This window comes from Branchiostoma lanceolatum, chromosome 16, assembly GCF_035083965.1.
Source record: "Branchiostoma lanceolatum isolate klBraLanc5 chromosome 16, klBraLanc5.hap2, whole genome shotgun sequence".
Classification (NCBI taxonomy): Eukaryota; Metazoa; Chordata; class Leptocardii; order Amphioxiformes; family Branchiostomatidae; genus Branchiostoma; species Branchiostoma lanceolatum.
The window spans coordinates 14,781,954-14,797,600 of record NC_089737.1 but is presented as its reverse complement, the minus strand read 5'-3'; the positions used below and the strand labels follow the sequence as shown (position 1 = coordinate 14,797,600).

General features: G+C 41.5%; 1 protein-coding gene across 1 annotated transcript; it reads right to left on the bottom strand.

The window, feature by feature from the left end:
• Positions 1-518: 518 nt before the first annotated feature.
• Positions 519-15,575, bottom strand: LOC136421509 (RNA-binding protein 28-like). The gene is made up of 19 exons (XM_066408837.1): positions 15,419-15,575; positions 15,210-15,258; positions 14,416-14,564; positions 14,073-14,181; positions 13,562-13,697; positions 12,975-13,325; positions 12,242-12,317; positions 11,827-11,919; positions 10,669-10,950; positions 10,483-10,558; positions 10,141-10,250; positions 9,105-9,166; positions 6,823-6,961; positions 6,298-6,362; positions 5,735-5,890; positions 5,077-5,226; positions 4,467-4,544; positions 3,461-3,859; positions 519-1,758 (listed from the first exon to the last, which is right to left on the bottom strand). The coding sequence occupies exons 1-19, from the start codon at positions 15,552-15,554 to the stop codon at positions 1,612-1,614; spliced, it is 2,763 nt and encodes a 920-aa protein (XP_066264934.1). The 5' UTR covers positions 15,555-15,575; the 3' UTR covers positions 519-1,611.
• Between the last annotated feature and the right edge of the window lie 72 nt (positions 15,576-15,647).

The window sequence follows — 15,647 nt, the reverse complement described above, 5'->3', positions numbered from 1 at the left end:
CCGTCCGCTACCCAAGCTCCGCTCCTTGCCTTGGGTAGCGGACGGAAGCTAATAAGGCTGGACTCCAGGCTAACACTGAGGCTGCTTTTACGGATTTAAAGTAGAAACCCTAAGATTCTTAATCATCTGCCATAACCACAATGCCACATGGCAACACTTACATGTAAAATACTAGAGTCAAGTATTCGTGCTACATATACTTCAGGCTTGCTATGTTAGTTTAGCGATTACAGGGTCTTTTTATAAATATGAATTGGTATTGATTTTTTAATTTTTTATTTGAGTTGAATGTGTGATAGTTGTGTGCCGATTTGTTAAAAATAGAGAGAACGCTAGCGACCCCCAAAAACACCCCTACCAATGAAATGGTATGGCTACCCTGCGACGTCACAAAACCAAGATGGCGGCCACCCCACATGCCAACGGATCCAACAAAGGTTTTGCTACGCAAACCTGTAACTACACATTTTAAAGTTCTCTGTATCTACTACTCAAGAAATGAGGACGACATCAAGGTCTGGTGTGTTTTTAGATGATATTTCTTTAAGTGACTCTTCAGTGTCAACAAATCATTTGGAGGGCTGTAACATATCAAAGCATAAAACAACGCAACAGCAACAAAAACAATTATAACATGTACTTTACCAGAGTTTCTTCACAATTATGCTCAACTGAATACAATATAGTTACTGTCATGTTTTACTATACAGCAGTTAAAAAAAGAATGCATCTCAAATCACCCTGATATAAACAAAGTATGACAAAGTATATTTGTACAGCAAACAGCATTTTCATGGTCTGGATGTGTGATACCACCATAAGGTAAGTTGCACAAACATTTAGTTTGAAAGCTCTCTAACTCTCACAATAGGCATATAAGTTTGTGTAAGGACTATTTTACACAATTTCCATGATTTGCTCTTAAACAGCTTGGATATTAGCCGGACCATCTCAAGATAATATTCCTAGTTCCTTTAAGACAAGCTGTTAATAATAAAACTAATTATTGGATTACTTCAGATAGTGGCCAAACTGCTTCTTAAATACACTTTCCATGAGATTAGCTGTTGATCTATTTAGCCGTATTTACTAGTGATATCCTCCCAAAGTCCTTCTTATATGATTTCTCCCTGACAGGAATCTTGAAGATTTAACCATGTAGACTTTTTTTAATCTGGCTGTCTCATTCTCTCCCAAACAGTGCCTTCTTGTATCTTTAAGATTAAGATTAAAACTAAGAATAGTTATTGAACCATGTGGAATTCTTGATCTGGATTTCAAAGTCCCTCCCAAACAGTTCCTCCTCTAACTTAAAGATTAAGACTCAAGATTAGCTGTTGAACCACTTCCATTTCTTCATCCATCCCCCAAGTTCTTCCCAAACAATTTTTCTTTGTGTCTTTAAGATAAAAATTAAGATAAGGATTAGCCATTGAACCATTTAGACTTCTTCATCTGTTTCCCGAACAGCTTTTCCTTGTACTTTCAAAATTTCATCCAGTTGCTTGAGTAACTGTTTTTTGGTGTATCTTATTACCCGGATATCTAATTACAATCTTCAACAATTTCTCCATGGCAATGTGTCCTTAAGATTAATATAAAGATTTAAGATTAATCGTTGAACCACTTAGACTTCTTCATCTGTTTGCCGGAGTCCTTCCCGAACAGCTTCTGCTTGTACCTGTGTACCAGGAGGTCAAACTTCGCCTCTTCCTTCCGCTCTGGTTTGTTGGAACGACGGCTCGGCTGAGCTGGGGTCTGGGAAAGAAGAATTAAAGGTGGTTAAATATCAACACTGTGTAACAATACTGTAATTCTTGATTTGTTAATTGTCGCTTAGTTTTAGCTGATTTAACGGTCACTAGCTAACTGCAAAAATTTCATCATCGCAAATATTTGATCACTTAAAGTTCCCACTGTTAAGATTAAGTGCCGTGACCTACTCTAATTTCCCCAAACCGCTATATTTTCCTGCTGCTATACTTAAGTGATTTACAGTAGTTTTAGGAAGTGGATTAGCACTCGACTTAAGTCAAGTAGTTTTAGCTAATTTAGCTGTCACTAGTCAATCGCGTAAATGTCATCATCGCAAGTGTTTGATTACTAAAAGGAGACACATGGTTTTGATTAGATATCAACACTGCTCTTAGCTGCACATATAGATGCTTATGTTCCATATTGCTATTCAATGTTAACCCTTAAGCTGCCAGTCCCGACTTAACTAGGGATACAGAAATATGCCTTGTGTGCTGGACCCGGTTATAACCGGGATAGGGTATTCCCCAGAACAAAACAGCTTTGCGTGCGTGTAGCGCGCGAAGCAGGGAAGTTAGGGGATTTAGCGCCGCCGGGTGTTTCGCAGGTTTCGTGAGGGAGGTCAGGGGTCAAACATTTTTGATTTTTACTTGGCTAAAAAACCTGGCAGCTTAAGGGTTAAACTGGAAGAAAAATGTACCATTTCCAATGTATGGCAACTTACGCACATGAGAATTGAACTATTGCTGATAACTAACAAATGTAAAGAACTAATGTAATCAATGACTAATAGTAAATATCAACCCTGCTCTTAGCTGCACATGTCATTATACAGTATTTGATACTTTTGCAAATTGAGTTCTGTGCTGCTATTCGATGTTGCATTGTAATAAAAATCTAGCATTTCCGAGTTGTAAATGTACACAGCAAATTTGGTACTATGTAGAAGTCTAAAAATTGTTGTACGAAATCCATCGCTACAGTACAAACTTCTAACATCAAGAAAAAAAACACTCTTCCAACAACTGTAGATCAAACCTGCTGCTGTAAAACCCAAACATCCACTCCTTCCCCTCTCACCTGTCCTTTGTCAGTTTTCACCTGCTTAATTCACTGTTTTTTGTTTTGTCTTGGATAGAGTGGTCTAAAACCTTAACACCCACTTTTCCCTTTCTAAATGCCACATTAGTTCATTTCTGTGGTTCTTTGACATTTATAATAAAATAAGTAAAAAAAAAATAGTAAAATATGAATCGGACTATATTTATTACATGTACTGCAAACTGCACCAATGCACAGTCAAACCTGGACAGGTCAAGCAACCACCTGGCACAGGCAATCACATCCAGTCATAAGCCATGTTAAAACAGTCCCGTCCATTTTTACATACAGTACAGAATTTCTACTGTAAACGCATTCAAGTTCGCATGGTTTTTATTTCGAGGTAGGGAGAAAATGGAGTGTTTGTAGTGGTTTTAAGTTTGCTTTTGAGACAATAGTAGACAAGGGGGTAGGAGGACAAAAAATTTTGTGGTGATTTTTAGTTTGCGGCAAAAAATTTACCGCGAAAACCACAAAATCACTGCGAACATTTCTGCATTCACAGTATTTCATGTTGGTCCTTCCATTTCAGCTTCATTCCTTTAGTTATTTAATAATTTTCTTTAATTCCAAGAACCTGCTAATCAAATTGGAACGGACTTACCTGTCCTTTCCCTCCCTTCATCTGCTGTAGTGGTTCCTGTTTTGTCTTGGTTAGAGCGCTCCTAGGCTTGGGTTTCTTCACAGCCTTCTGTACAACCTTCCCTCTGTCCCTCTGTCTAATCTTCGGTCCTAAGTGGGAAGGGAGACCCTTCGTCCCCCTCACTGCTTTAACCCCGCTTTGTTGGTTCAACGTGTCAAACTTGCCGTCGAGTCCATCTAGTTTCTCCTGCTGGATTTTTTCCCTGCGTTGCTGTTGTCTCAGCTTCCTCTTCTGTTTTCTGCTGAGAGTCTGTTGGCCGTTGTTTTCTGTGGAGGGTTGTGGAGGTTTGTTGGTGGGTTGTTTACTGCCGTTTGTTTCTGGGTGTTGCTTTCTGCTGTTCTGTGTGGCAGATTGCCGAGCCTGTAAAAAAGAGTTGTGTAAAACAACTTAATCATCATGGCATATTGTGCCTGTGTTAAGTAGTGTACAATGTACAGTGGTCTGGGCAGTGAGTATACAGTTAGAATTATATATAGCTGTACAGGCAGTAGCCTAACCAACACAAAATTAAATTTGGGAAACCAGCTACGAATCTATGCATTGTAATATGTATTCGAAATAGATTCTACACCATTGAAAGATGTTGAAAGTCATTTGTTTCTCCACACACTTCCTTCCCAACATGAAGACTATGCTGCAATGGAGTGGTAACATCTACATCTACTAAGTTAGATTCTAGTTATTCTACTAGGGTACAAAATTTCGCCACCCTGAAAAGATACGTTCAAACAGATCTCCAACCCAACGTCCCCCAGTATGAAGCACTCTGACTTGTATATCTAAACCATGCATACCTGGGGGGTGCTGCACTAGAGATCTCTCAAAGTGGCGAATTTATGTCAACCCAGTTAATAAAATGTTGAATGGACCTGGGTATACTTGTACTTGAATGTACAATATACAATGTTAAGTCTAGACTTTTTTTCCAAAGGCAAAATATAAACACGAAGCATAAGGGGCATCTCACAGCTTTAGCCTTGGTGAGTCTCATCTCCTGTTTCTTCAGAGCCAGCTTGTTCTCCAGGGAAAACTCAACAATCAGTCTCTGGAATGGGAAAAGAACAAAAAGTTTCAGGTTAAAAAACAAAAGTCAGCAATACATATCATTTACAACCTACAGATATACATGAAACAGGAACAATTCTTTTGAATACAAAGCATTCAGCAAAAATTCAGTCAACAATTTTAACCAAGTTCGTCAATTAAATGGTAGTTAAATATGTCAAGGATCATGGTCCCTTACTATGTACATGTATTGTTCTTGTCAAACCCAGACCATAGAATATTTAGAATGCATTTCGAGTGCGCCAAGTGTGCCGCTATCGAAAAATTGAATACTGGATTCAGTCGTTGAAATGTGTGGCTGTTACAATCTTTTGTTCTAGGACACCAACTTTTCTCAAAGTCTGTCGCATTTTGCATTGAAATATGTGTTTTTTTCGGGAGGGTATGACAGAAATAAAATACTACATGGTGTATTCCATATCACCCTCGGTCCCAGTCCTACCCGCGGACGGGCTGGTGCCTCGGGTAATACGGAATACACCGTGTAGTATTCTATATTTATCAGGACTCACCCTGCCATCGGGAAAGAGGTTGGGGTTGTTGTTAGTCTCCCGTAGCGCCCGGAGCGCGTGCTCGTGTTGTGAGAAGGAGACGAAACCGTAGCCGCGAGACTTGCCGACACCCTGGCTGTTCACGTTCTTCAGATCCCGCATGACTCTGGACTGTGGAGCAGACAGTGGATTAGCAAGTTATCGTCATTATTATTGGGTGGGCTGACTACTATCTCTTCACAGCCAGGGGCTGAATTGCGAGCAGTTTACATTGGCGGGGCTGAATCGCAAGGGTCTGGAGCGGCTGACATCTAGCGCTAACTCAGATGACCTCTTTGTCAGAGCATGTTTACAAAATGTGATCATAATTTTATCATAAAAGTTAATAACTTGTTGGAGAGAATACAAAATATTGTCTGTAATCTGTGAATAGTTTAATCAGGTTCTTGGTAAGTCACTGAATAAAAAGACTCTTTCTTCACAACCAAGTGATTTATTCAACCGACATGCTACAGTGGAATGGGAACCAGTCAGATTGCTCTGAGGAAGGTGACAGATGGTCACCGAAACGTTGGTTGAATAAATCACTTGGTTGTGTACAAAGAGTCTTTTTAAATTATTGTCTGTAATGTCTAACATGTATCATTCAGAAATTTTGCTTAAATTTGAGGCCTCCTACCTCTGTGATGCTGATACTTTTGTCCCCCAGGGTTTTTAGGAACAGTCTGCGCAGATCCTTGTCCCCCATGTTGAGTGGAATGTTCCGCACACACAGGCGCACGTCCGACACAAAGATGGCAGGATTCTTCAGCTTCTCGCGCTTAATCTTCTCTACCTGGTTAGGAATTTCAAAATTATTAACAGTTAGTATGTGATAAGTAACATTAACAGTATTGTAGTTAGCATAATTTGGGTAAAGGGCCCCCTACACTGTGATTTGAACCCCCTACACTGAGACAGGCTCCAACACTATGATCTTTTCTATCTGGAGATAACATGACTCTTCATAAAAATCTTTGAAAAACAATGAACAATTACCTTTAGAATAAGGCTGTTACTGAGGGAAAACTTTATTCTACAAAAGCAGGAAATAATGTCTCATAGCCGGCAGACCAAGAAAAAACTTAAGATGGTTTCTAGTAAGATCTAATCATTGATTGCGAGATAACAAGGAGAGCAGAGACAAATTTTCAGATGTAAAATAAATGTTTATGAAATTTGATTATTAATACTTGTGCTTACCTTCTGCCTCATAGTGATGTCCTTGTCTGTCAGGCCTGTGGCTGCCTGGGTGCCCGGTCGGATCACTGGCAAATAGACAAAAGAGGTTAGCAACCCATGTAAGCTCACGCTTGGGTCTGTCTGTTTCAAACCCTGATACGTATGTAAAAAACTATGCTACTGATACATTCATGGCAGGAGTTGAAATACTGCCATGTTGCATCTCAAACACCTTCCCTTCTAAAACATACTTCTGCCAAGGCATGCAAAGGCCGCACAAATTCATCATAATTTGATTAATGTTCTTGGACATTCCAATGTAATAATGCAGGATCTAATTAAGATGACCTGGTCCAAATGGGGTAGGCAATGTCCCCAAGCAGTCTTTGTAACTCCTGCTTCTCCGGATGGGTCAGGTATAATGTTTGTTTTATTTGGATCTCCGAGGAAAAGAGGGCACATGGTCAGGGCATGGGGGCGCAGCACCCCTGTAGACCTTTTTATAAAAAGCAATCATTGTGATAAATTCTAACAAAACATCCTTACACCCCTCCCTGGCGAGATACAGGTTCCTCTTGTCTGTGGGTTTCTTCTCCTTCTTGTCCTCGGTCAGTTTCTGGGCCTGTTGCCTGGACACCGCGATGCTGACGGTCAGGCTGCGGCCGGCCAGACTCAAACCATCAGTCTGTATGGAGAGAGAGAGAGAGATTAGAGGACAGTTAACACAATGTGGCGTAACGGTCAGTTTCTGGGCCTGTTGTCTGGACACAGCGATGCTGATGGTCAGGCTTCGGCCGGCAAGGCTCAAACCATCAGTCTGTATGGAGAGAGAGAGATTAGTGTACAGTTAACACAATGTGGCGTATTGGTCAGTTTCTGGGCCTGTTGTCTGGACACAGCGATGCTGACGGTCAGGCTTCGGCCGGCCAGGCTCAGACCATCAGTCTGCAGGGGGGGGGGAGAGAGATTAGTGGACAGTTAACACATTGTGGCGTAACGGTCAGCTTATGGGCCTGTTGTCTGGACACAGCAATGCTGACGGTCAGGCTTCGGCCGGCCAGGCTCAGACCATCAGTCTGCAGGGGGGAGAGAGATTAGAGGACAGTTAACACATTGTGGCGTAACGGTCAATTTCTGGGCCTGTTGTCTGGACACAGCAATGCTGACGGTCAGGCTTCGGCCGGCCAGGCTCAGACCATCAGTCTGCAGGGAGGGAACATTAGTGTACAGTTAACACAATGTGGCGTAACGGTCAGTTTCTGGGCCTGTTGTCTGGACACAGCAATGCTGACGGTCAGGCTTCGGCCGGCCAGACTCAGACCATCAGTCTGTATGGAGGGAGAGAGATTAGAGGACAGTTAACACAATGTGACGTAACGGTCAGTTTCTGGGCCTGTTGGCTGGACACAGCGATGCTGACGGTCAGACTTCGGCCGGCCAGACTCAGACCATCAGTCTGCAGGGGGGAGAGAGATTAGTGTACAGTTAACACATTGTGGCGTAACGGTCAATTTCTGGGCCTGTTGTCTGGACACAGCAATGCTGACGGTCAAACTGCGGCCGGCCAGACTCAGACCATCAGTCTGCAGGGGGGGGGGAGAGAGATTAGTGGACAGTTAACACATTGTGGCGTAACGGTCAATTTCTGGGCCTGTTGTCTGGACACAGCAATGCTGACGGTCAAACTGCGGCCGGCCAGACTCAGACCATCAGTCTGCAGGGGGGGGGGAGAGAGATTAGTGTACAGTTAACACATTGTGGCGTAACGGTCAATTTCTGGGCCTGTTGTCTGGACACAGCAATGCTGAAGGTCAAACTGCGGCCGGCCAGGCTCAGACCATCAGTCTGCAGGGGGGGGGAGAGAGATTAGTGGACAGTTAACACATTGTGGCGTAACGGTCAATTTCTGGGCCTGTTGTCTGGACACAGCAATGCTGAAGGTCAAACTGCGGCCGGCCAGGCTCAGACCATCAGTCTGCAGGGGGGAGAGAGATTAGTGGACAGTTAACACATTGTGGCGTAACGGTCAATTTCTGGGCCTGTTGTCTGGACACAGCAATGCTGAAGGTCAAACTGCGGCCGGCCAGACTCAGACCATCAGTCTGCAGGGGGGGAGGAGAGAGATTAGTGGACAGTTAACACATTGTGGCGTAACGGTCAATTTCTGGGCCTGTTGTCTGGACACAGCAATGCTGAAGGTCAAACTGCGGCCGGCCAGGCTCAGACCATCAGTCTGCAGGGGGGAGAGAGATTAGTGGACAGTTAACACATTGTGGCGTAACGGTCAATTTCTGGGCCTGTTGTCTGGACACAGCAATGCTGAAGGTCAAACTGCGGCCGGCCAGACTCAGACCATCAGTCTGCAGGGGGGGGGGAGAGAGATTAGTGGACAGTTAACACATTGTGGCGTAATGGTCAATTTCTGGGCCTGTTGTCTGGACACAGCAATGCTGAAGGTCAAACTGCGGCGGGCCAGACTCAAACTATCAGTCTGTTGGGGGTAGAAATAAGGATGAGATACTGTAAAGCTTCAAATCTTTGCGGTGAAGAGTACTAAGTATTTTAGTTTCAAGTTGTTCCACTTGCAATATCAAATTGTTAAACTGCCACCTTGTGACTATATGCAGTACTGCAAGAAATTGGCCAACCAGTTTCCTATACGTAGACTGTACTAGATCAATGTATGCAACCTGCCAGTAGTCTTATACAACCTTACATTGAACCTGTTACAATTATTGTGAAATAAAGCTTGACCTGACTTGACTATAATGGCTGGCAAAAATGCTTTGACAAATTTTAAAGATTTGTCAATATGTTTGCATACTTACAGTTGCCTGCTGCACACACTTGTCTGCTGCCTCCTTGGTGTTAAACTGAACAAATCCTGTACCTGGAAAGACAGAAACAGACACAAAATTTGCTTCAAAGCTATAAAACAGTCCATACAGAAAAAAGGTACAACAAGTACAAAAGAAGAAAGTATGTTGCCTTGCAAGTGAGACATAGCTTAACATCCAGTCCTCACTAACTATTACAAGATTGAACATTTTTGGGGAACTTTCACTGAGGGAAGGAAAAGAAGGTGTTCTTTGCAAGCTTATCATATAGCCTGGAGTCCAGCCTTCATTGTTTAGCTTTGTTCCACTTCCAAAGGTCACGACTCCACAAACTACTGGCCACTAACAAGGCTGGACTCCTGACTAAGATCATCAAGGGACAAGAAGCAGAAGGTACAAAGGTCAAGGTAGTCCCATAGACTTTTTGAGGCCGTAGGGCGGGAGCTTTTAAAAAAAAAATTTTAACGAACTCGCTCAGTGCAAGGCCGTAGGGGGCCACTCATCAAAGCACTGAACTAATTCTTACTGTAGCAGCATCTCTTCGCCCTAGGTCAGAAACATCAATGCTCGAGACAAGCATGACTTCACTGACCCATTAGGTGAAGCAGGGGTTACGAAGGCTGCTCGGGAAATTCCCTACCCCATTTAGGCCGGAATGTTTTGATCCACTCACATTAGACAACAACTTGGATACTTGGATACTTTATTATCTCCATTAGCTTACATACAGTACAATGAACAGTACGAAGCTAGTCTTCCTGGAGTATTACAAAACAAAAGTAAAAAAACGTCCATTTAACATTGTACATGTATGAATTGTTACAGGTATTTACAAAGTGAATTAAGAAAGGTATTTACATCTTACACATGTGCTCTATCAATTTTTGTCTGAAAACAAAGGCTACTCGGGAAATTACCCACTAGTACCCCATTTAGGCTGGAATGTTTTGATCCACTCACATTAGACAACAACAATGGAGAACAAAAATGACACTGAATGAAGGAATGTTTACAAAAGTGTCCTTACCTCTGGAGTGTTCTGTCTGAGGGTCCACCACCAGTCTAACATACTTGATCCCACCAAACTGAAGGAACAGCTCTTCTACATCCTCATCTAGGGAGTCGTACGACAGGTTCCTGGGAAAGGATATTTTTCATCAAACATAATTCATCCAAAAGAAATGGAAATTAGAAAATATAAAAGAGTGAAAGACAACGGATGCAACTGTGTAAAATAACCAACTGGCATGAAAATCTAAAAGTCCAATTAACACTTCTTGAATCTCTTTAAGTAATAATCAAACTACAATGTAAAATTAAATTCAGTATCAACTTGATGCCAGATAGCCTATGACACATCAGACTTTACCTGATGAAAACAGTCTTGCCCTGCTGGACATCTGTGCTTTCTCTGAAAGGCTTTGGGGTCTTGGATTTCTTCTTCACTGAAAAGAAAAGGGAGAAATCATGACAGTGATCTGTCTTATGAAATATCATTACCAAAGATGTCTTAAGATAAACCCAAGAAATGTTGAGACATCAAAATATAACAAACCTTTTTCATCATCTTCATCATCAGAAAAATCATCACTGTCCTCATCATCATCATCCTCCTCCTCATCATCATCATCCTCCTCATCATCATCATCATTGTCATCCTCCTCATCCTCTTCATCACTGCCATCCTCCTCCTCATCCCTGTCCTCTGTACCACTGTCCTCATCACCATCATCATCATCATCTGACTCTCCATCTTCTTGGTCCTCTTTATCTTCTGGTGTTTTTGCCGACTCGTATCTATTTTTGGGCACAGTGTAGTCCACAGCAATGGGCCTTCCTGTATTTAAGTACATGAAGAAAAAAGACTCTTAATTTTCTTCAGGACATAAACAACTATCCACATTCCCAAATGCATAAAGATCCATGAAAAGGATCTTGAGGTTTTAAGGCAATAGAAGAAATCATATACTGTAAATGTGTGGTTTTCGTGTCGTGCTAAGGCGAAAATGGAGTGTTTTTAAGTCTGCGGCAGCGCTAATACTGTCTGCTACAGTATTGGAAACAAATGTTACGTTTGTGGTGGCTTAAAGTTTGCGGTGAAACGGTCACCACAAAAAACGCGGACATTTCTGCATTTACAATACAGTTAAACCTGGCCAGCCAACCACCTCCAGTCATTTGGTACACAGTCTGTTCAATTCTTTACATTTTACTGTTAAGACCCTCTTGTCTGGGGCAACCATCTCCAGTCACTAACCACTCTTTCACTGTCCTTTGAGCAGTTGTTGAGACCAAGTCTGACTGTAGCTTATACCAAACATCCTCTGAAGAACCAAAATCTAGATCTGTCAGGGTAAAAAGGTTAGCCTATGATGCTATGAAATTTGTAATGACATATAAAGCCATATTATTAAAGGGTGTTGGAAAGATAGTCACCAACACATTCAAGAGCTTACAGACATGTTACTGAGTGAGGACATCAAATCAGTAAATGATATGCTTCCTGGGTGAAGAAAATAAATAAACAACATGACACAAAACACTCACCATGCAGAGGCTTTGTGTTCATTTCTGTCCATCCAATTGTTAACAGTTACATACTGTACTGTTAAGACCGCCCGTAGACAATTTGTTTCTCATGAAATAAATAAACGACACAAAACAATATGTTTCTCCTGATGAAGAAAATAAATAAACAACACAAAACACTCACCATGCAGAGGCTTTGTGTTCATCTCTGCCACAGCCTTGGCTGCCTCAAACACGCTGGTGAACTGGACAAACCCAAACCCTCGCTTCTTCCCACCTGCAACAGACAAACAACTTAATGTTAAAATTTGCAAATTAATAAAAATTATGGAAAAACAAACTACTGAAATTCACTTTATCTTCATGGTAGCAAAGTTTCACAGTGTAACACTGTAAGGAAAATGGACATTTTCACTGAACTTTAACTTCACTGTGACGGCAAATGATTTAAAGAACTGATGTGTGAAGGAATCATAAATAATTTCAACAGTTTTTTTTTACGGTGATGATGAGTCCACGGTACAGGGGCGACCGTGAAAACAGTGAACATAAAGTTACAGTGAAAGAAACAAGAATCACAGTAAAAGAAATCAGCCCACCTTGTACCGTAGGGACCTGCACATCGGTGATCTTTCCATATTTCTCAAAAGTTTTTCTCAGATCCTCCTTATTACACTGTAGGGGGGAAAATACATTTTCCATTTAAGAAAAATCAAAACTCTGTTTATTATATTTTGGTTGGTAAACTTTTTGAATTGTTGCTTTAACAGGTTATTATCATTCATATCGATGAGATTTAAGTATCGGATGCATGAAACATTCAATGAAATCTCCAGGCATTTATTATTTTGTTTGTTGTCTTTTTATTTCTATTCATACACATGCAGGTCTTGCTCAATTGTTCTTTTAGTCATACAATTGCACCCTGTGAAATATTTTCTATAGTCTTACACTTGACAACATAAATACACATTTTGACACATCATAATTGATGAGGTATTGTAAATGCAGAAAAGTTCGCGGTGTTTTTTGTTCGCAGTTTTCGCAGTGAACTCTTCAGCACAAACTTTAAACCACGCCGAAACCTTTTGCCCACTGACTGTAGCGCTACTATTTTTTTTTAAACGCTAACTTAAAAAACTTCATTTTCTCCCTACCACAAAATAAAAACCATGCGATATTAAAGGCATTTGCAGTATACCGATTTAGTAGCCTGATTTCAATCGTCCTCCTAGTCAGCAGCTGCCTGTAACCGCTAGAGGGGACAGAAACCCCCGGACACCTAGAGTTTGCGTTATACAGACTAACCGATTTAGATAATCCTTAACGAACCTTGAAGGACAAATTCCTGACAATGATCCTGGACTTCTTGAGCGACTTCTTGGATGGCGCCTTGTTGTCCTTAGACTGGAGAACAGCCTGGACTGAGGAGCTCTTCACCTTTGAGGAGCCGAGACCGGGCAGAGCCTTCCTGGCCAGGGTGTTGGAGGAGAACTTAACCAGAGCTGTGGGTACTTCTGTGTCTGGGGCTGGGAAAGTCACTTCTTCTACCCCCTCATACTTACTGCAACAAATAAACATTGTGTTACTGTTAGTATGTGTAATAACTAAGTACATCATGGTCTTCTGTTTGGAAATCCTGTTGCTGAACAAAGTGTTGCAGTAAGAGCGCTGTGGGTTCTTCTGTGTTTGGAGCTGGATAGGTCACCTCTTCTTCTACTCCCTCATATTTACTGTACAGGAAAAACATATTGCGTTATTGTTAGTACACATATATGTAAGTATACAATTCTGTAAGTGTTTGGACTCGGAGGAGAATTTTATCAGCGCTGTCGGTTCATCTGTGTCTGGGGCTGGATAGGTCACCTCTTCTACTCCCTCATATTTACTGTAGTAAAAATAAAACATTCAATTGGTACATGTAACAAAGTTGATGATCTAGTGATTAGGGGTTGCTCCTCAGCCCTGGCTAGGGTGTTGGAGAACTTCACCAGAGCTGTGGGTTCATCTGTGTCTGGGGCTGGGAACGTCACTTCTTCTACACCCTCATATTTGCTGTACAGGAAACTGTCTGTTAGTACACAATACTTGGATGTATGAAGTTTTGTGAGTGTTGGAAGAGAATTTTTTTACCAGCACTGTGTCTGGGGCTGGGAACGTCGCTTCTTCTACATGTACTCCCTGATATCTACTGTAGTCAACAAACATGTCTGCCTGCCTACCTGCCTACGTGCTCAGGCCAGAAACTGGTCAACAAACATTGCAGGACACAATTATGCATTAAACTTTTGCCTTAAAATGCCTCAAAATTGACTTCTTCTTCTTGGAATTTGGATCAATGTATTGTATAAAACACCAATTATTTATCTTTTAACAAAACAAAAACAAAACACCAATGGATGTTATGGCACCCCAGATTCCGTCTCCTACCTGACCAGTTTCTGTATCTTCTCCTCCTTCACCTTAGCCGGCAGGTTCTTCAGAACGACGACCCGCCCCGCTGTGCTGTGTTCTGTTCGCTTCTTCTTCTTTGGTGGGGCTGCAAGGAGAAAAGTATCTTTAACTGAGTTTAAGACTTTACATTGATGAAGGTTAGACATCCAGGTAATAAAATATGCCAGCTGACAGGTACTAAAGCAACTGGATAAAATCTTAACATATCAATTCAGAGTTTGGGTTGCATACATACCTTCCAGGTACAGTGCTGATGAAAAATTCAGTTATTTTGTGTATGGATAACAAAGATCTCGCAATTTCTTATAACTCTACTCACCCCCTGGACTGTCTTTCTGCTCATTTTCTCCATCCTCTTCTGCCACACCTTCACTTTTTCTCTTCTTTGGTTTCTTGTCTGCAAAAGACACCAACACTTTCCTCCCCTGTACTGACACAGGCTGGTCTTTCGCCTTCACCGCATCCTCTCTGGAAAAAAATTGTCACAAAAAATTTGTACCAGGCTACTCCATTTCCTTATTCATTCATTCCTCTTTTGGTTTACCTGCTAGCGGGTACATTTGTATTTGAATCTGAATTAGTCCACCAGTAACAACCACACTATATTCTACACTATATTAGTGCAACACTCCAACTTTGCAGGAATACAACAGCAAAAATGACTTATCATACCTTTAGAAACCATTTACATATCTAACACTGACTGCCATTTGAAACTACATGTATGTAATGAATATGCCCCTACATCCAATCTTATGCCACAGGTTCTATTTTGCGATAGATTGCAGGAAAAATAAAGTTATCAACCCTTTGATTTTGGGTTGATAAGACTGCTACTTATTTTGTCATTACTCTTTCTTGTTCTTTTACTTATTGAGCTGGTATAAAGTACTGTCTAAATGTTTTCCTCCTTTTCTTGTGGTGACCTCTCCTCTGCATGCCAATTCATGACGAATTGTTTAATGAACTTAACTCTAACCTCAAACTTCACACTACGTGAAAACTGCCTTTCCCTTCTACCACAAAATTAAGTACATGCAAATTTTTTTTATAGATAACCCTGGCACCACATGCAGGATAAAAGACATCAAAATCATAATTTATAGTACTTACCTGAGAGCAAATGTAACGAATCCAAACCCTCTGCATGTGTCTGTCACACCTGAGAGAGAGAACAGGAGAGTTTAAGTCATTTTGAAAAATAATTTGGTAGTTATAGAAACCCCACGTGTTGACCACCACATGTGCAACATGCTTGCACGAACTCTGCTCTAAAAACTTCGCCATGATTTCTGCTAAACCATCGCACACTGGGCACAAACCTGGCTCTCTGACGACGAAACATTCCTTAATCGGCCCTGCTTCGCTGAAGATCTCCTCTAGCTTCTCGTTAGTAGTTGTGTAAGGCAGGTTTCGCACGAAAAGTGTTCGGCTCGATTTTTCGTCGGCGTCTGCCATGTTTTTCAGCTGTGGGTCAAAGTTGAGAGGGATATACCACTAGCGTTTCAGGATATGGATAGCTACTTAGAAAAATATACAGACAAATATTCT